The sequence below is a fragment of the Erinaceus europaeus genome, chromosome 12 (assembly GCF_950295315.1).
Source record: "Erinaceus europaeus chromosome 12, mEriEur2.1, whole genome shotgun sequence".
Classification (NCBI taxonomy): Eukaryota; Metazoa; Chordata; class Mammalia; order Eulipotyphla; family Erinaceidae; genus Erinaceus; species Erinaceus europaeus.
Genome location: NC_080173.1, coordinates 52,251,893 through 52,272,359, shown reverse-complemented (window position 1 = coordinate 52,272,359; position 20,467 = coordinate 52,251,893). Strand labels below are relative to the sequence as shown.

The window sequence follows — 20,467 nt, the reverse complement described above, 5'->3', positions numbered from 1 at the left end:
GAGAGGAAGTACTTAAATTCACCGACTCCTAGGAGAGGTGTGAGGAGTGGGTGTCAATCCAGGACAGGTAGAACAGGGAGTCGGGTGGTAGTGTAGTGGGTTAAGTGCAGGTGGCGCAAAGCGCAAGGACCGGCAGGGGAGTCTCTTCACAAGTGGTAAAGCAGGTCTGCAATCTTTCTCTCCCCCTCTCTGTCTTCCCCTCCTCTCTCATTTCTGTCCTATCTAACAACAATATCAATAATAGTTACAACAGTAAAACAAGGGCAACAAAAGGGAATAAATAAATATTTTTAAAAATCTTTAAAAAAAAACACACGGACTAACAGGCTTTTATTACAGACTTGGCACAATGATTGAGAGACAAAGAGGAAAGGCTTAAAACTGGGGGTACACAGCCCCCAAGAATACAAACAGGACTAGGTAGGAAAGGTGGCCATAGGGGTAACATGCACTCAGGCTTAAAGGGGGATTTAACACCAAGAGGACTGCTCTTGTGGGAGCCTGTCTATAATAGCTGCTGAAGTACACACCCATGGAATGAAGCCCAGTTTACAGTTATAAGTTCAATGCCAACCAGCACAATAATAGTCAGCTCTCTGGTCCTGGCTTACTCACAGCAAACATTTACCAAGCCTGGCTCCTCACTGCAGTCTGTAAGGCCATCAATCAAGGCTGACCCTGGTCATCAGACTTTTGCTCCAGGAAAGCAAACAGTCTCAGTTGAGGGTCATTAAAGAGCCCCAATGTAAATCTGGTTGTCTGGTTAGATGCAGTGAGGGAGTCAGGGGTCTGGGGCATAAGGAGTGGGACCCCACCACCACCACATGCAATGCTGATACTGATGGTCTGAGGGACACACAAGTAGTAATGACCTAGACCAGGCAGGGGTCAGCTCTGGCTACACAGGATTCCCTGAGGAGCTTTAAAATGTCCCAAAGCCTAGGCCATACTCAGATGGATAAAATCTTCTGAGATAGAAGGAATCTGAAAGCTCCCTGGGCAACTCCAGAGTGGGTGAGAAAAGTGATCTGGGAGTCATGATTAATAAAGGTGGGATGTAGGGGAGGGATCCTTGTAAGTATTGAGGAAGGCTCCATCTCTGTAATCCAATTTTATATTCAGCAAGTGGCACACACACACACAGACACACATAGACACACAAAGACACACACACACACAGACACAGACACACACAGACACACACACACACACACACACACACACCACATATGCACGCATGTAAAGTAAAATCTGATTAAAATCTTTTTAGCCTGAGGGCTGGCTGGCAAATTAGTTCACACAGATAATGCACCTACTTTGCCATGCATGAAACTCAGGCTTGTGTCCATCTACCATGGCATACAAGTCTGTCTCTTTTTATCTGAAAAAGTCAGCTCAGAGGAATAAGTCATAGTGGTGACACAAATAATAACTGTCTGGCCTGTAGACACATGTTCATGAATTCTACAGAATTCCTAGGTTTGAGTACTTCCAATGACAGAATATTCACTATGTGACAGATAGGCTGCTCCCTGGTGAGGAGCCCTGATTATCTGACATCTTTCCCCTGCGTTAAAATGAAATTTACCTCTGAGGGGCTGGAGAGACAGCATAAAGGCTATGTATAAGACTTTCGTGCCTGCAGCTCAGAGATCCCAGGTTCAATTCCCAGCACTACCACGAGTCTCTCTCTCTCTCTCTTTCCTTCTCTCTCTTAAAAATAAATAAGACAAGATATTTTGAATAGTAAAATAAGAAATCTATGGGTTCTTTGGATCTACAGGGAATAAATTTAATTTCTTTTCCACATTGCTATATTTCAAATAATGGAAGGCAGCTATGACTAGAATAAAGACAGAGAGAGATTGAGAGGGGAGGGGAGATAGAGAGACACCTGCAGCCCTGCTTCACCATTTGTGAAGCTTTCCTTCTGCAGGTGGGGACCAGGGGCTTGAACCTGTGTCCTTGCATACTGTAATGTGTGCACTTAACCAGGTGCGCCACTGCCTGGCCCCTTAGGTCTCTCTTTCAAATATCAAATTGTTGACAAAAATAAATACATTGGCTTGATTGTCTCAGGTGCTTATGCTGAAACCAACTGGCTTTGGCCAGTATGACTCAAGTCACATGTCACAGGGTAGGTAGTACACAGGAGGGTTGGGGGGTTGGGGGCTCACCCAGTCACCAGAAGAGAGCATCACCAGCTGCCACCCCCTAGAGGGCGCTGTTCTGAGAAATTATAGTCAAGGTCAAAATAAATGATGGGAATAGTTTCCACTTGTGCTTCACTATGTTGTTGTTAAACTCCACTGGCCAGATTAATTGTGAGCCCACTGAGTCCAGGGAATCGGGAGAATGGATTTTTGAGGATCCCTACGCATAGAGTGAGGAGGGAAATATGTGAAAAGGGTCTGGTATGGGTCCTACACCCTCTCTCAGCAGCCTGTCCCAGCAGGTGGGGAGTCAGGGGGCAAGTCTCTCATAGAACCAGTCTTCTTTCCCTCGGTGGGTCATGGGCTCCATGGCGGAGTCTCCTGTCACCAGACCCCTCCGAAAGACAATCCGGTCATGTAGTCGGTTGGTTTGACCTTGCCAGAACTCTATCACCTGTGGGTATAGGACATAGCCGCCCCTCAAAAAGGAAGAGGAGGTTTCAGTGCTCTGTGCATTTTTCCAGTCAGGTCACCCCCCTCCCCATCTGCAACCTCCCACCCCCCCGTCATTTTGGGACCCCTTGAAGGAAGATGTGATGCATCTGATAAGGGCCACCAGGGAGAAGGAGTGGTCCAGAATTCCACACTGTTTTCTAGTAAACGGGAGGGTCCTGGTCCCCCTTTCTAGATGATCCCAGCTCTCACTCACCAGTAACTTGGCTTTGGTATCTCTTGATCCTGGTAGAGCTGCTCCAGTTCCTGATTTTTCTTTCTCAGATACTGCCCAGGGGAGAGAGATGGAAGAAGGGTCAGACCCAGTCAACAGTTCATTTGATAACCATTCACTAAATGTGTTTGGGGCCAGGTTGTGGTGTCTGATCAAGGAAGTCTGTTTCCCCACCCTCTCATCCCTACTTACTCTAGGGAGAGGCTGTCCCCATAGAGACCGTTCTACCACTTTGCTGGAGAGAAACGGCCCTGGTAGCCCCTGAGGACAGTCTCTGAGGATGCCCCAAGGCCCTCACCACCCAAGATAACTAAGAAAAAGTTCTCCTTACCTCCCGATCAGGGATCACAGAGCTCTGGCGACTGACCACAGCCCCAATCTGGCTGCTTTTGGGGCGAGAGTGGAAGTAGCTCTTGGCCTCCTCCTCAGGCAGCTTCTTCACAGAGCCCTCCACACGCACCTGCTTCAGGATGGACCTGCTTAGGTGGCACTGGACGTCATCTGCCTCCCTTCTAGCACAGGCACCAATGATTATGTATGTTTTTTTTCCCCTTTTGTTGTCCTTGTTTTTTATTGTTGTTGTAGTTATTGTTGTTGCTATTGATGTCGTTGATAGGACAGAGAGAAATGGAGAGAGGAGGGGAAGACAGAGAGGGGGAGAGAAAGACAGACACCTGCAGACCTGCTTTACCGCTTATGAAGCGACTCCCCTGCAGGTGGGGAGCCGGGGGCTCGAACTGGGATCCTTACGCCGGTCCTTGCATTTTGCGCCACGTGCGCTTAACCCGCTGCGCTACCGCCTGACTCCCCTTTTTAAAATTATTATTATTATTATTAGTCACCAGGGCTGCTTCATTGGACTTTGTGCCTGTGCAATGCTACTGCTCCTGGTGGACAATTTCTTTTCTTCAGACAGAGTGAAAAATAGAGAGAAGGAGAGAGAATATAGCACGATTTCAGGGCTTGCAAAGTTTCCTCCATGCAGGTGCTCTCATGTGGTGGCCCAGGGCTCAAATCTGGGTTCTTGTGCATGGTAAAATGTGTACTCTACTGGGCAAGCTCTCTACTCCACCAGCCCCCTTCTCTGTTCTTATTCACTAGCCAGGCACTCCTGGCTTCATCTAGATCAGATAACAAGAGCTATTTGAGAAGCACATTGTTTGCCAGCCTGGGGACCTTTGCTCTGCTCGTCCATAAACTCAGTCCCTCCCCACCCAGCTCAACCCAGCCGGTTCTGGGAATACCACTCACCTGACGGTTTAGGGGTTCCCAGTAGAAGACAAGCGAAGCAAATGGATTTGAGTCCTGGCAATGAAAGAGAGCCCAAAGACCATCATCAGGACAGCAGGAGGCTGCCTATGGCAGGAAGTCTGTAGTGGCTGGGTCTGCATAGTAGATGCATTCACTGTCATATCCCATTTAACCCCAAAGGTTGGCCCATTTTTCTGCAAGAGCCTCAGCAATGTGCCCAGGTGTACGGTTAGTACTAGGGCTTTGGTGAAAACCCAGATCAACTGGACTCCAAAGTGAGGCATGCCATTTTTCTCCTCCAGAGATTTGAATGTTCTCAGAAATGTATGTTTGACTGGCATGGACACAGTGGGTTATGCCTTTGCAGTCAGTAATTGAAGGCATACAAAGTGCCATGCTGGGCTCAACAGGAGAGGTACTGGGGTTACAGCTGATTCACAGATGTAGTCTCTGCCCCCGCCCCACACCACAGAACTTACCACTTAGTAGAGACAAATACTAATCACAAAAACAAATGCAGAGCTAAAAACAAACAAGCAAAAAAAAAGGGGGGGTGCAGAAAGGAAAGTTCTAAGTAGTAATGATAGCAGAGAGGGGAAGGGGCTGACTCAGCACAGGCATCAAGGAAGGCTTTCCTGAGGAGGTAATATTGGCGGCTGGGAACAAAAGACAGGAATTAACTAGGTGACAGAATGGAATAGAGCGCACACTTGTTCAGGGCAGAGGCAAAAGTCTGCAGGAAACGTGGTGCCTAGGCACAGAAGGCAAGTGGCTTGGGACAGAATTGGCATGAGCAGGCAAAGGACTAAGGGAACAAAGGCTGAACCCTGAAGGCCCAGGTATGCTTTATGGTGAACCCTCACCAGCTCTTTTCCCTTTCGACTCTCGAAGTTAGTGAAGAATCGGAAGCCATCCTTGCCGAAGCCCTTCAGCAGCAGCATGCGGGCAGAGGGCTTCCCGTCTCTGGGCAAAGAGCAGAGCACTGTGGTCAGAGCCCACTTCCATGTCCTCACCCCACCACAATGCTGGGGCACTGACTATAGCTCTGCCCCCCTTACTCTGTGCCGTCTGGACATTCAAGATACCCATTCCACTTGCCCATGGGCATTTGTCTTAGAGAAACAAGTATGAGAACTAACTACCTGTGGTCCTGTCGTAGACTGAATTGTGTCCCCCTAAAACTCCATGTTTAAGTCCTAATTCCCAGTGTGACTGTTTGGAGGTGAGGCCTTTAGGGTGGAAATTAAGCCTAAATGAGGTAATAAGAGAGCAGCTCTAATTTAAAAGGATCTGTATCCTTACAAGAAGAGGAAATGTCAGAGGGAGGCCAGGTGGTGGTGCACCTGGTTAATCGCACACATTACAATGTGCCAGGACCCAGGTTCAAGCCCCCATCTGCAGGGGGAGAGTTTCACGAGTGGTGAAGCAGGGCTGCAGGTATCTCTCTGTCTTTCTCCCTCTGTATCTCTCCCTCCCCTCTCAATTTCTCTCTGTCTCTATCCAATAATGAATAAATATTTTTTTAAAAAGGGGAAAAATGTGAAAGCTTTCTCTTTCTCCCTGAACTCACAAAAGGTCATGAAGACACAGTGAAAAGTGGCCATCTTTGAGGGAGGAACCAATGCTGGCAGCACCTTGACCTCTAGCCACCAAAACAATGGAAATTTATTTCCGGGAGTCGGGCGATAGCACAGCGGGTTAAGTGCAGGTGGCATAAAGAGCAAGGACTGGCATTAAGGATCCTAGTTCAAGCCCCCGGCTCCCCACCTGCAGGGGAGTCACTTCACAGGTGGTGAAGCAGGTCTACAGGTGTCTGTCTTTCTCTCCCCGTCTCCCCCTCCCCTATCAATTTCTCTCTGCCCTATCCAACAACGACAACATCAATAATAACTACAACAAAAAAACAAGGGCAACAAAAGGGAATAAATATTTTTAAAAATTCTAAAAAAAAAAAAAGAAATTAATTTCTGTTGTGTAAGCCACCCAGTCTATGGGATTCTATTCTGTCATCTTTAACAAAGTAGAAAGGTCCTAATGGCAGCGACCAATAGTGATGCAATCAGTTCTCTCAGGGGCTCTGTTTAGCGCTCTGGGGATACCAAAGACACCATGCTAAAACCCTACCTCCAAGGCCTTCCACTTGAGTGGGGTGGAGCAAGAAGAGCTGGATAGTGGCCTGGGGAATGGTGCAATGCGTAAAGTGTGAGACTCTGGAACATGAGGTTCCTAAGTTCGTTCCCTGGTATTTCATGTGCCAGAGTGATACTATGCTCACTCCCATTCATTAGTAAACAAATAAATTAAAATTTTTATTATGTTTATTTATTGGATAGAGGCAGCCAGAATTTGAGAGGGAGGGGGGGAGATAGAGAGGGAAAGAGACAGAGGACACCTGCAATACTGCTTCACCACTTGCAAAGCTTTCCCCCTGCAGGTGGGGACCAGGGGCTTAAACTGGGGTCCTGTGCACTGTAACATGTGCGCTCAACCAGGTACGCCATCACATGGCCTCCAATACATTTTTTTAAAAAGATTTATTTATTGGTGAGAAAGATAGGAGAGAGTGAAAGAACCAGACATCACTCTGGTACATGTGCTGCCGGGAATCTAACTCAAGACCTCATGCTTGAGAGTCCAATGCTTTATCCATTGTGCCATCTCTGGGACCACTCCAATATTATTTATTTATTTATTTATTTTACCTTTTGTTGCCCTTGTTGTTTTTTATTGTTGTTGTAGTTATTACTGTTGTTGTTATTGATGTCATCTTTGTTAGATAGAACAGAGAGAAATGGAGAGAGGCGGGGAAGACAGAGAGGGGGAGAGAAAGATAGACACCTGCAGACCTGCTTCACTGCCTGCGAAGCGACTCCCCTACAGGTGGGGAGCCGGGGGCTCCAACCAGGATCCTTATGCCGGTCCTTGCGCTTCACGCCATGTGTGCTTAACCCGATACACTACCGCCCGACTCCCAATAAGTATTTTTTTAAATATTTATTTATTTATTTATTATTTATTACCTTTTGTTGTCCTTGTTGTTTTATTGTTGTAGTTATTACTGATGTTGTTGTTGTTGAATAGGACAGAGAGACATGGAGAGAGGAGGGGAAGACAGAGAGGGGGAGAGAAAGAGAGACACCTGCAGATCTGCTTCACCACCTGTGAAGCGACTCTCCTGCAGGTGGGGAGCTGGGGGCTTGAACCAGGATCCTTAAGCCAGTCCTTGCACTTTGCGCCACCTGCGCTTAACCTGCTGCACTACTGCCCAACTCCCAATAAGTATTTTTTTAAAAGAAGGGCTAAATAAGGGGCTAATGCAAGAGACATTTGAATGGATAACTTATTGTTAAACAAATGAAACAGTCAAGCACTGTGTTAGACTGTAATTGGGGAAGAGCTTTATGGAGAGATTCTTGCAGGGCAGATGGAATTGGGGAGGCATGGATGTGGTGCTGGGTGTATCATGGGCAGAGGTAAATGAGGCACCATATTTTATGAACTGAATTAAAATTGAAAATGAAATTCCAGTTAGAATTTCTAAAATAGAATTAAATGAAGTCTGATCTTTGGTTTATAGAATCTGAGGCCCAGAGAGGACAAGTAACTTGCCAGAAACCACACAGCTTCCTAAATTTCCTACTTCATTTGTGCTCACCTACAGAAGGGCCCATGTCCGTACCCACCTTGTACAGCTAGCTAGACACATGGCATTGGCTTCTTGTATGTCAGGACATTGAGCAGCCTCCTTGAACCAGGCTGCAAACTGCTCCATGGGGTCCAGAGAGGTCAGCTGAGCCTCTTCAAATGTCTGGAAAAAAAGAGTTTTGGGAGTAGGGCGGTAGCACAGTGGGTTAAGCGCAGGTGGCACAAAGCGCAAGAACCGGCGTAAGGATCCCAGTTTGAGCCCCAGGCTCCCAGCCTGCAGGGGAGTCTCTTCACAGGTGGGTGAAGCAGGTCTGCAGGTGTCTGTCTTTCTCTCCCCCCCTTCTGTCTTCCCCGCCTCTCTCCATTCCTCTCTGTCCTATCCAACAACGACAACGACATCAATAAAAACAATAATTACAACAATAAAAAAAGAAGAGTTTTATTTCATTAAATAAATACACATAGTGAAGGAGAGTGAGAACCTCACAGCCTGGCCATGGAGTCGGCATCAAAAACTGGGAAAGAATCTGACACATACAATAGTGAAAGTCATCAAGTAAGATGTTTTATTTAAAGATCTAACAATGGTACACCCCAGAGTTTTTGTACAGAAGATGACTCAGTTATGAGTCAGGGGCTCAAGTCTTGGTCAGGACTTACACGCACCAGCTGTAATGCCTCTGTCAAATGGACTTTACTGGCCCTGGTTTCCTTGGCTGTAAAACTGGGATGCTTGTGCCTGTGGACTTTCTAAAGGTCACATGCAACGTTTGGTGCTTCTGTTTCTTCACCAGCAACTCGACTGTTCTACAAAGTGACTACTAAGTGCTAAACACAATACAGACACTTCGTAAACCTTTAGTCTAAAGTTAGTGATTCACCATCAGTGTGGAAATCCAATTTTTCTTGCTTACTGTGTAAACTAAGCTCCTCCCCGCCACAAATCACCATTATTTGAAATATCACCCAGAGCAGGTCAGATAGCTCACTTGGATAGTGCACTGCTTTGCCATGTGCACGACCCAGGTTCAAACCCAGCCTTTGCTGAAGATCTCTCAATTGATCAATCTCTCTCTCCCCTTCTCCCTTTTATCTTAAAAGTGCTCCATTTTTGTAGCTATCTAAAAATAAATAAATAAATAAATAAATAAATAATAAATACACACAGTGCTTACAGTGTCCCTGGCACTGTTCCAGACACTTTACAAATGTTCACTCACTTAGCCTTCATGTCAACAGTCTCATAACAGGAAACAGTACCCAAGAAGATTTTTAAAATGTATTTATCTTTATTTATTTATTGGAAAGAGACAGACAGACATCTAGAGGGAAGGAGGCGACAGAGAGGCAAAGAGACAGACACCTGCAGTACTGCTTCACCACTCACAAAGCTTTCCCCCTATAGGTGGGGACTGGGGACTTGAACCCGGGTCTTTGCACACTGTAATGTGTGCACTTAACCAGGTGTGCCACCACACAGTCCCAAGAAGATTTTTGTTAACCCCAGCTTACAAGTAAGAAAACAGATATGAAAGGGTGGGAAAAATTCCTGGGTTCAACAACTAGTGACAATAAATCAGGATTTCATGCCATGGGTGTCAAAAATAATACCTGCAGAGCAGGAAAAGCAACACTTTGCAGGACTCTGTTCCCACCAATTCTCACTTAACAGGTTAAGGTTTAATAAAACTTCATTCAAAACAAACATATTCAGGGGCCAGGTCACGGTGCAGCTGGTTGAGTGCACACGTTATCATGTGCAAAGACCCAAGTTCAAGCACCCAGTCTCTATCTGCAAGATGGGAGCTTCACAAGCAGTGGATCAGAGCTGCAGATGCCTCTGTCTGTCTCTCTCCCTCCCCTCTCAATTTTTCTCTGTCCCTATCCAAGAAATAATAAATAAATGAAATATAAAAATATCTATCAAACTAAATCAAACAAACAAACAAAAAAAATCAAGCATTTTCAGAAATGCCTCTGCATGAATCAGATCTGATTACCACAACTCTGAGATTCAATTCCAAAAACGGTTTTCATGGTTCCTCTCCCAGAGAGGGAAAAGGAAAACAACTCCTCCAAGGGGAAAGTGAAAGCATTCTAGACAATTAAGAGCTAGGAGCTTTCTCCTCTTCTCCTCCATTAATTATACCTCCTTCCCTGTGCTTTACTGTATTTTATTTTCAAAGATTTACTTTATTGTGGCCTGGGAGGTAGTGCAGTGGATAAAGCCTTAGATACTCAAGCTTTAGGTCCTGAGTTCAGTCCTCCTGGTATTGTATGAACATGTGCCATACAATGTGTTCTGATTCTCTCAGCAATCAATAAACCTTTAAAAATATTAATTTTGTATGAGAGAGTTTCACTCAAGAGAGAGAGGAAGCCAGAAGACCATTCCAGTGCAGCGCCAGGGATCTTTAAAACTGTAAAACTCATGACAGCATCATTTTAAAAAATAAAAAATATGGGTGGGGGTATAACATGTTTATGCAAAGAGACTTTCATGCCTGAGGCTCTCAAGTCCCAGGTTCAATCCCCCACACAGCCATAAGCCAGAGCTGAGCAGTGCTCTGGTTAAAAAAAAAAAAAATTGATCAGAGTTCTTCTCAGTTCTAGCTTATGATCCTGGAGATTAAACCTGGTACCTTTGGTGCCTAAGGCACAAAAATCTTTTGAGTGGGAGTCAGGTGGTAGCGCAGTGTTGGGTTAAGCGCAGGTGACACAAAGTGCAAGGACCTGCGTGACGATACCGGTTCGAGCCCCGGCTCCCCACCTGCAGGGGAGTCGCTTCACAAGCGGTGAAGCAGGTCTTGGTCTTCAGGTGTCTATCTTTCTCTCCCCCTCTCTGTCTTCCCCTCCTCTCTCCATTTCTCCCTGACCTAACAACGACAACAATAACTACAACAACAATGAAAAACAACAAGGGCAACAAAAGGGAAAAATATATATATAAATAATCAGGAACACTTGTAAGTCAATTGTCACTGTCATAAAACACTTTGCAAATATCAAATCCATAGCATCTCCATGATGGGGGAGCTATCGCTTTACAGGTGAGGAAACTGAAGCCCACTGCGATGCACCCAGTGAATGACAAAATTCAACCTAAATCGCTTCCAAAGACCATGCTCTTTCTTTTCTTTCTTTCTTTTTTAAAACCAGAGCACTGTTCAGCTCTGGTTTATGGTGGTGCGGGGGACTGAACCTGGGACTTTGGAGTCTCAGGCATGAGAGTCTCTTTGCATAACCATTATGCTACCTACCCTCCGCCCGATGATCATGCTTTTTCTAAAACAAGCTGCCTCAACACCCATCTGTAACCTCATTTCCTACTACTCCTCCCACGATGATTGCCTTTGAACGCCCCCTTCGCTCCACGGAGAGAACCTAGAAACCCCGAGGGGTCCTCCCTCCCCTCCGCAGAAGGCTGGGGCTCCCTGCTCCCCGGCCCCTGTCGCGGCCCCTGCTACCTCTCGGTCCCCGCGGTAACTCTTGCGCATGGGTCCCAGGTCCATGACGGCGCTGTGCCTGCACAGGTGGTGGAGATAGTGGGTCCACTCGGCCGGTCGCAGGAATGTCACGGTGACACCCCGCAGCCTGAACGTCATGGGGGCTCCGGCCACGTGACCCAGCGCCGTCCAACTGGGGGTTCGGCTGGGTTCGGAACCAATTTCTCAGCCGTGGAGTTTACCCCGGGGAAGAAAGAACTTGTAAGACGCCAAACCCCGCTAACAGACCCTAAATCCTCGGAGCCAATAAAACCACAGGGCAGGAAGGAGGGAGACTGGCTCGGCGAGGCCATTGGTTAGAGTTTTCAGGTTGCGGGGCCAATTAGAGAGAAAACTTGGGATCTTAGCAGCCAATGGGCGGTGCCTCCGGGGGCGGGAGCTGAGAGACGAGGAAATGCTGTCACCGCCGTTAACACGCACGTGGAGGTTTGTTAAAGACATAGCGGCTGCTGCAGCCCGGGGGGCGGAGGCTGAACCGCTGGGGGGCTTGGGGGAGTGATCAGTACTAAGTGGCTGCGCCCCAGTAGGTGCCTGAAGGCAGGGAGTACCCTCTAGTGAGAGGCAGGTAGCCTGGGAAAGGACAAATGGAAAATGGAGTGAGGGGTTCAGACTGAGGCAAGGTGTTGGGAGATACAAACAAAGGGGCTGTCTTTCTTGGGCAAAGAATTTGGGGAGTGAGAGAAGTTGAAGTTACTGAACCACAAGGAGTTGTTGCTGTGCAGTGTTTGTCTGTGATGAGAGGTACTCTGGAGTCTATTGAGCTACCATGGGGCAGGAAGGAGACTGGGGCAGGAGGAAGACCGTGACTGGGAAAGGGGGAGAGGCAAATTTGGAATTAGACATAGCAGACCACAGCCACCTTTCTCTTCAGCCCTGAACCCTGCTCCCCAGCCTCATTCCTTTAACTCATGTCGGAGCACATTTGCTCATAGTTTCTGTCCTCCTGGGTAATGCAGTAGAGTTCAGAGTTCCAGAATTTTGATAGGTGGAAAGGTTTTCACTGCCGCACTCTCCTGGGCCTCCTTCTTTGTCCCTCTTACATTTTGCCCATTCTAGGTAGTGGGAATCTAGTTCCTAGATTAATACCAGCCACAGCTGAGGGCATAGAAGAGCAGGTGGCTGTGCAAAGCTGCTTCCAGGCTGTGGACACAGGACTGAGAAATGGGAAAACTGCCAGTGACCATTTCAACTCTGACCTGGCTGGAGCAGCCTTGGGTCAAGGACTCTTGAGTAGTCCTGCTTGCCACCAACATCAGGAAGGGGAGCTGCAAGTGCCATCTAGGCAGGCACCCCAGGACTGACAGCCAGGTAAGGGGAACTTCCTGCCCTGCACAGATGTCTGCATTGCCACTAAGCTTCATAAAGCCCTATGTGAGATGCCTATTATCTTTTATCATGTGTTCATAGCTTGAACCCAGTAGAATCTGAAGGACAATCTCCTACAATCTCCTCAAGGCTTAGTGACTTAGGGATTCTCCATTGGCTAGAATCTTGTGTGTATGTGTATGTTGTCATCAGTTTCTTCCACCAACATGATTGACAGAGTTGACTGAACTTTCTTGTTGAGGTTGTCTTTCCACATATGAACATTGCTGTCAGACCAGGCAGTTGCGCACCGGGTTAAACGCACCTAGTATGAAGTTCACGGACCTGTGCAAGGATCCAGGTTTAAGCTCCCTGCTCCCCACCTCCAAGAGGGAAGTTTCATAAGTGCTGAAGCAGATCTGCTGGTGTCAATAATAAAAAGGGGGGCAGGTGGTGGCACACCTGGTTAAGTGCACATGTTACAATGCACAAGGGCCAGGGTTCAAGCCCCCGTCCCCACCTACAGGGGGAAAGCTTTGCAAGTGATAAAGCAGTGCTGTAGGTATCTCTCTGTCTCTCTGTCTCTCTCTTCCTTCTCTCTTGATTTCTGGCTGTATATATCCAATAGATAAATAAAAAATTAAACAAAAAACATTGGGGCCATGCAGTTGTACACCTGGATAAGTGCACACATTACAGTGCACAAGGACCCAAGTTCAAGCCTCCAGTCCCCCCCCACCTGCAGGGGGAAAGCTTCATTAGTGGTGAAGCAGGGCTGCAGGTGTCTCTGTGTCTCGCTTCCTCTCTATCTGCCCATTTTCCTCTCAGTTTCTCTCTGTCTCTATCCAACAATAAATAAATAAATAAATACGATTTGAAAAAAAAACTTTGCTGTCCACCCTCTTCCCAAGCCCCTGCACTTTAGCCTGTGTAAGCAGTAATTAGTGCCTTTCAATTCAAATGATTTTGTTTATGGGGCATACTTTTAAAAAAATACTTTATTAGTGAAAGAGTGAGAAAACTAGAACATCACTCTTGTATATGCAGTGTTGGGAATTGAACTCAGGACCTCATGTTTAAAAACCTACCAACAGGGAGTCGGACGGTAGCGCAGTGGGTTAAGTGCAGGTGGTGTAAAGTGCAAGGACAGGAATAAGGATCCTGGTTCGAGCCCCAGCTCCCCACCTGCAGGGACGTCGATTCACAAGTGGTGAAGCAGGTCTGTAGGTGTCTATCTGTCTCTCCCCCTGTCTTCCCCTCCTCTCTCCATTTCTTTCTGTCCTATCCAACAATGACGACATCAATAACAACAATAATAACTACAGCAATAAAAAAGCAACAAGGGCAGCAAAAGGGAATAAATAAATATTTAAAAAAAATCTAACTCCTTATCCACTACACCTCATTCCAGGGTACATATGGGGCCATATGCTTAGCATTCATGAGCTATGCTATACTGGACCTAGGATTCTAGGACAGCAAGAGTGGTGTCATTGGGATGTTTTGTTGAAAAACTAAGAACTTGAGGCTGGGGAAATGGTACAGTGGATAGTGTTGAACTCTCAAGCATGATGTCTGGAGTTTGATTCCTTGCACAGCAATGTGCCAGAGTACAGCTCTGGTTCTCTTCCCCCTCCCTGGTAATAAATAATTAAAAATCAAGTGGCTGGGAAGTAGCGCACCAGGTTAAGCGCATATGGCACTAAGCACAAGGGCTGCTTGGAGCCTCCGGCTCCCCACCAAGGGGGGTTGTTTCACAAGCGGTGGAACAGGTCTGCAGGTGTCTTATCTTCCCTCCTCCTCCTCTCTCGATTTCTTTCTGTCCTATCCAACAACAACAAAATGGAAAGAATGGCCGCCAGGAGCAGTGGATTTGTAGTGCAGGCACCAAGCCCCAGTGATAAAAAACGAACTTGCTGAGATGTGATAGGATAAATATTTACTCATTTGTTAGACATTTGTTAAAGAATTATTTTGGGGGCAGGGGTAGATAGCATAATGGTTATGCAAATAATTCTCGAACCAGAGGCTCCAAAGTCTCAGGTTCGATCCCCTGCACCACCATATGCCAGAGTTGAGCAGTGCTCTGGTAAACAAAAAAAAAAAAAAAGAATTCTTTTGGATCAGGTACAGAGATAGATTTGAAAATAAACTAAAATGACATGGTTCCTGCTCACAGGAGGCTTTTAGTCTAGAAAGTCTGTAAGCTGAAGAGTTATTTGTGCTTAAATAGATGTTTCATTGCATTGAAAGGGAGCTTATAGGAAGTGGGTTCCAAGGGTTAAATGAACAGCAAAGTAAGAGAGAAGACATCTGATTGTTTTAATGAGTTAAGTGTTTGTCAGATGAACAAATGGACTGGGCATGTCAGGAAAAGGAACCAATGTGAGTAAAGGTGTGGCATGATGGGAAAATCTGGAGTAGCGTGATACTAAATCAAGAGTGAGAAATCAGGCTGAACAAGTAGGCAGAGTCTTCTTTTAAATTTTTTATTATTATTTATTTTCCCTTTTGTTGCCCTTGTTTTTTATTGTTGTTGTACTTATTGTTGTTGATGATGTCGTTGTTGTATAGGACAGAGAGGGGGAAAGAGAGATACCTGTTTTACTGCTTGTGAAGTGACCCCCCCTGCTGGTGGGGAGTCGGGGGTTCGAACTGGGGTCCTTACGCCAGTCCTTGCACTTGGTGCCACATACGCTTAACCCACTGTGCCTACCGCCCCACCCCCAGCCAAGTGGTAGGAACCAGACTTTTCTACAATAAAAGGGGAGGGGGCGTCCAGGTGGTGCACCTGCCTTTATCCAATAATAAATAACATTAAAGAAAAAACTGATAAAAGGGGGCCGGGCAGTGGCGCAGTGGGCTAAATGCACATGGTGTGAAGCTCAAGGACCGGTTTAAAGACCTCGGTTCGAGTCCCTGGTTCCCCATCTGCAGGGGGCGTTGCTTCACGGGCATTGAAGCAGGTCTGCAGGTGTCTTTCTCTCCCCCTGTCTTCCCCTCCTCTCTTGATTTCTCTCTGTCCTATCCAACAACAACAATAACAACAATGATAAACAACAAGGGCAACAAATGGGGGGAGGGAGATAGCCTCTAGGAGCAGTGGATTGGTAGTGCAGGCACCGAGCCCCAGCAATAACCCTGGCGGCAAAAAAAAAAAAAAGAAAGAAACAAACAAACAAAAAAACCCACCTTTTTTTCCCTGTCCTGTTGAATCAGAGTGCCAGATACCTCTTCAGACCAAGTGGGGGAGAAAAAAAGATTAGGTTCTGATAGTCTCCTATCCTTACTGGTGAGTAAGGAAGTTTGCAGCTGGTTGTATTTTACATTTCCCCTTTGTCTTAAAGATAACAGACTTGTATTGTGCTTTTCTGCCTAGAGTAGTGGAATCTAGTATCTTGATCACTAAGCAGCTTTGCGATATAAGCCAGAGGAGTGATTGTGCCTACAGTGGCAATTGCTGCTTCTGTAACTCCAGCCAGGGATTTGTCTTCATGGGAGAAATGAGTGGTATATTGTTACTGCTTTTTTTTTTCTTGTTTTTTGGTAAATCTTGCCACCCTCCCCAACTCAACTTTGTAAAATCATTTCTCCAAGAATGCCTTAAAGAAACAGAAAATGGAGAGTCTGGCGGTAGCGCAGCAGGTTAAGCGCACGTGGCGCAAAGCGCAAGGACCCACATAAGGATCCCGGTTGGAGCCCCCGGCTCCCCACCTGCAGGGGAGTCGCTTCATAGGGACAGGTCTGCAGGTGTCTATCTTTCTCTCCCCCTCTCTGTCTTCCCCTCCTCTCTCCATTTCTCTCTGTCCTATCCAACAACGACATCATCATCAACAATAATAACTACAACAACAATGAACAACAACAAGGGCAACAAAAGGGAAAATAAATATAAAAAATTTTTAAAAATAAAAAAAAAAGAAACAGATAATGTATTTCAATATTTCATTGTACAGAGACACACACTGGTTTCTAGGATGAGACCAAAAGACTGCATTTGGGTTTGGGAAGTACTTGCCTGTTTCCTTTTGGTGGTTTTTTTTTATGTATGTTCTCAAATCATTGTGAAATCTAATTGCTTTGTTGGAGTATGTATTTCAGTGATGTCGTATGAGTAATTGTGTTTTGGGACCTGGCTCCAGTGATCAAATGGAGGGCAAGCAGGTGGCAGGGAGATGTTAGGAGCAATGAGTGGAAGCTGGGAGCCTGAGCATTGCAAACCACTAAGAGGGACCTGACTCATCACAATGACTAGGCAACCTGGGTGGTGCCACCGGATATGCTGGAGGAGGAGGTTCAGAGGATAAAGTTACTATCAGACCCTCCGAGAGCGAGTTTATGGCACACCCATGTGTGGTCAAGTTGGATCATCAAGGTGGGAGCTTAGGGGAGAAGGCTAGGCTGATAACTGGTACAGTATCGAGGGTACAGCACTTAAAGCCTTAGGCGATAGTGAGAATGTCTGAGAAGTAAAGAGAGCCTGGGAGGGGGGTAGTCACACTGGTAAAATACAGTCCCCAGCTTTCCAGGAAGCTGGTGGCAGGCAGACCAGGAAAGGGTATGTTGAGGGTACACAGAGTTTCTTGGACTCAGTCTGGGGTGGAATCAGCTTGAAGACTGAGGACACAAGAGGATGGGTACTTGGTGCTCTGCCAACAGATGTGTGTGTTTATCAGGGGGCTGAAAGGAGGCTGCAGAGGTGGTAAACCCTTATCGAGGTGTCCTGCCCTTGGTTATGTTGTTTACCCTTCATACGATCCTTGCATTTGTTCACGAAAGACTTCTCAGACATGTCCTGGTGTTATCATATATGTTCCCTATAGAATGGCTTTCTTAAGAGGGGCCATGTCTCTGTCTCAGAGGCATAGACAAGAGTGCTGAGGAAATGTTAGTCATGTTAGTGATGTTTACGCACACAAACCACATTTGTTAAGCTTCTTCCTTGGGAGCTAGATATGGTGAGTGGGGGTTGGGGTATCTGTGTAATTGGTGGGAACAGGGCCAAGTGTCATTGTTGGGTGGAGGGGTATTCAGCTCTGCAAGGCTGGGTGAGGCATTAGGGCATCAGTCTCAGGTCCTGCACTGGCTGCCTTGGGAATAGAGTGCAGACCACACACAGGCCAGCAAGGGAAGGGGCCTGCTAGCAGGTTCTCAACAGTCCCAAAAGCTTTTTTCCCTTTGAGAATTAATTCCTCAGAAGCCTGCATTACACAATACTAGCCTGATGAACTGTCATAGCGGTCACCTGAGAAGCCCAAGCTGACACAAGGGATACTCGACTTCTCCAGGGAGTCCTTGGCCTGTTCTACAATTGGCCACCACATCTTTTGACAGCACAGTGATAAGTGCCATCAAAGGTGCAGGTAGACTTCTTTTGGGGTTAGTAGCTTCAGGAGTTGCAGGGGGAGCTGAAAACTCAAAAAGTCATAGGCAGAAGAAGGAGCAAACAGGGGAGCTTGAGTCTTTGACATAGCCTGTGATCTTCCATGAGGCTGTTCCACAAGCTTTGGACAGTTGTCCCTTCCATTTTTCTAATATTTGGAGGCAGCACATAAAAGTTTGTTTGGGTAACTTGTGATTATATATATAGATATATATATATATATCTATATATATATATTTTTTTTATTCATGAGAAAGATAGGAGGAGACAAAAAAACAGACATCACTCCGGTACATGTGCTGCCGGGGATCGAACACAGGACCTCATGGTTGAGAATCCAATGCTTTATCCATTGCGCCACCTCCTGGACCACCATATCTTTTTTTTATTATTTGTTGCCCTTGTTTATTGTTGTAGTTATTATTGTTGTTGTTATTGATGTCATAATTGTTGGATAGGACAAAGAAATGGAGAGAGGAGGGGAAGATAGAGAGGAAGAGAGAAAGATAGACACCTGCAGACCTGCTTCACCACCTGTGAAGCCATTCTCCTGCAGTTGGGGAGCCGGGGGCTTGAACCAGGATCCTTAATGCAGTTCCTTGCGCTTAGCACCACCTGTGCTTAACTGCTGAGCTTCCGCCCGACTCCCTTCTTTATTTTTAAGGTTTTTAAAAAATATTTATTTATTTATTCCCTTTTGTTGCCCTTGTTGTTTTATTGTAGTTATTGTTGTTGTTATTAATGTTGTTGTTGGATAGGACAGAGAAAAATGGAGAGAGATGGGGAAAACAGAGGTGGGAGAGAAAGACACCTGCAGACCTGCTTCACCGCCTGTGAAGTGAACCCCCTGCAGGTAGGGACCTGGGGGCTCAAACTGGGATCCTTACGCTATTCCCTACACCGGTCCTTGCACTTTGCACCATTTGCGCTTAACCCGCTGCACTACCGCCAGACTCCTGTGATCTCATATCTTAAGGAGGGGTAGGGATAGGGAACTGATTATCTGGAGGTCAGGAAAAATGCTACTGGATAGGAAAAGGGATGGTTAATAATCATAAACCTTTAGCTCAAAGACTGCAACTGTATGCATATATTTTAAAATATACATATATTTTAGGCAGTATAGTATATGAAAGACTAGGTGATTTCACATGAAATTTCCAACTTCTGGCTCCTCATACAAAAAACGCAAGATCTGATATTCTCACACAGCTGGCCAAAGCCAAATAGGGTCACCCCCTTTGGTGGAAGCTGTGTGTCCCAGTGTTGCAGTCACATTAACATCAGAATGCCTGCTTGTTAATCACAGCAGAATAGCTTCCTCCAGTTAGGGGTTCCCCTGGAACCATGCTGGTTGGAATGAGGTCTGAACCCTTCTCTTGCCCCATCCCACCTTCCTCACCATGTGGTTGGTTATAATTTCAGTACCATTCCTCAATGCACCTTAGTCAAAGCGCCCTCAAAAGATGATGGTAAAGATTGTGAGTTGGTAACGCAGTAACACAGCGGGTTAAGTGTATGTGGCACGAAGCGCAAGGACTGCTTCACAGGGTGAAGAGGTCTGCAGGTGTCTATCTTTCTCCCCCTCTATGTCTTCCCCTCCTCTCTCCATTTCTCTGTCCTATCCAACAACAACGACATCAATAACAATGACAATAACTACAACAACATCAATTTAAAAAAAAAAACCAAAAACAAAGGCAACAAGATGATCGTAAAGATGGTCTGAAGTTTGAAGAGAACTTGAAGCCCTCTTAACTGGTTTTAAACTCTAGCTAGGGGGCGGGTAGGCAGTGGTGCCCCTGGTTGGCTGCACATGTTACAACATTCAAGGACCCTGGCTTAAGCCCTCTGTCCCCATCTGTAGGGGGGAAAGCTTCATGAGCTTCAAAGCAGTGCTGCAGGTTTCTCCACACACCTCCTCATTCCCCCCTTCTCTCCCAGCTTTTCTGTAGGAAGGAGTACTTCCTCAGCTGTTTTCTTTCAGGTTTATAAGCCTAGTAACTGGTGTCAGTAAGCTATGGCATTGAGCATCACTGAACTGACAGGAGGGGCAGTGATCTGGCCTTGGTGCAGATGACCGTGGCAGGGAAGGCACAGAGGAAGGAGCCGGGTCTGTGTTATCCCAGTTTTAAGCTGCTGGGGCAGAACTGTCCCCAGATCCTCATTCAGGGGAGGCCTATTTCCTGGGATGAACTTGGACTTCATCACACTGTCAGTAGCCTACAACTCACAAGTAAGGATGAATTAAAGCAGATGAGGCTAATTTACCACCAGGTCTTTTCATTCTCTTTTTGAGAAAGAATCCTTCCTTATTTCTTCTTTTTATTATTTTTTTTATTTTTAAAATGTTTATTTATTCCATTTTGTTGCCCTTGTTGTAGTTACTATTGTTGTTGATGTTGTTGTTGGATAGGACAGAGAGAAATGGAGAGAGGAGGGGGAGAGAAAGACAGACACCTGCAGACCTGCTTCACCGCCCGTGAAGCGACTCCCC

General features: G+C 46.2%; 1 protein-coding gene across 1 annotated transcript; it reads right to left on the bottom strand.

The window, feature by feature from the left end:
- Positions 1 to 313: 313 nt before the first annotated feature.
- On the bottom strand, positions 314 to 11,502 carry PNPO (pyridoxamine 5'-phosphate oxidase). The gene is made up of 7 exons (XM_007530002.3): positions 11,244 to 11,502; positions 7,815 to 7,939; positions 4,995 to 5,094; positions 4,132 to 4,185; positions 3,212 to 3,340; positions 2,863 to 2,933; positions 314 to 2,632 (listed from the first exon to the last, which is right to left on the bottom strand). Exons 1-7 carry the CDS (start codon positions 11,379 to 11,381, stop codon positions 2,464 to 2,466), a joined length of 786 nt encoding a protein of 261 aa, XP_007530064.1. The 5' UTR covers positions 11,382 to 11,502; the 3' UTR covers positions 314 to 2,463.
- Between the last annotated feature and the right edge of the window lie 8,965 nt (positions 11,503 to 20,467).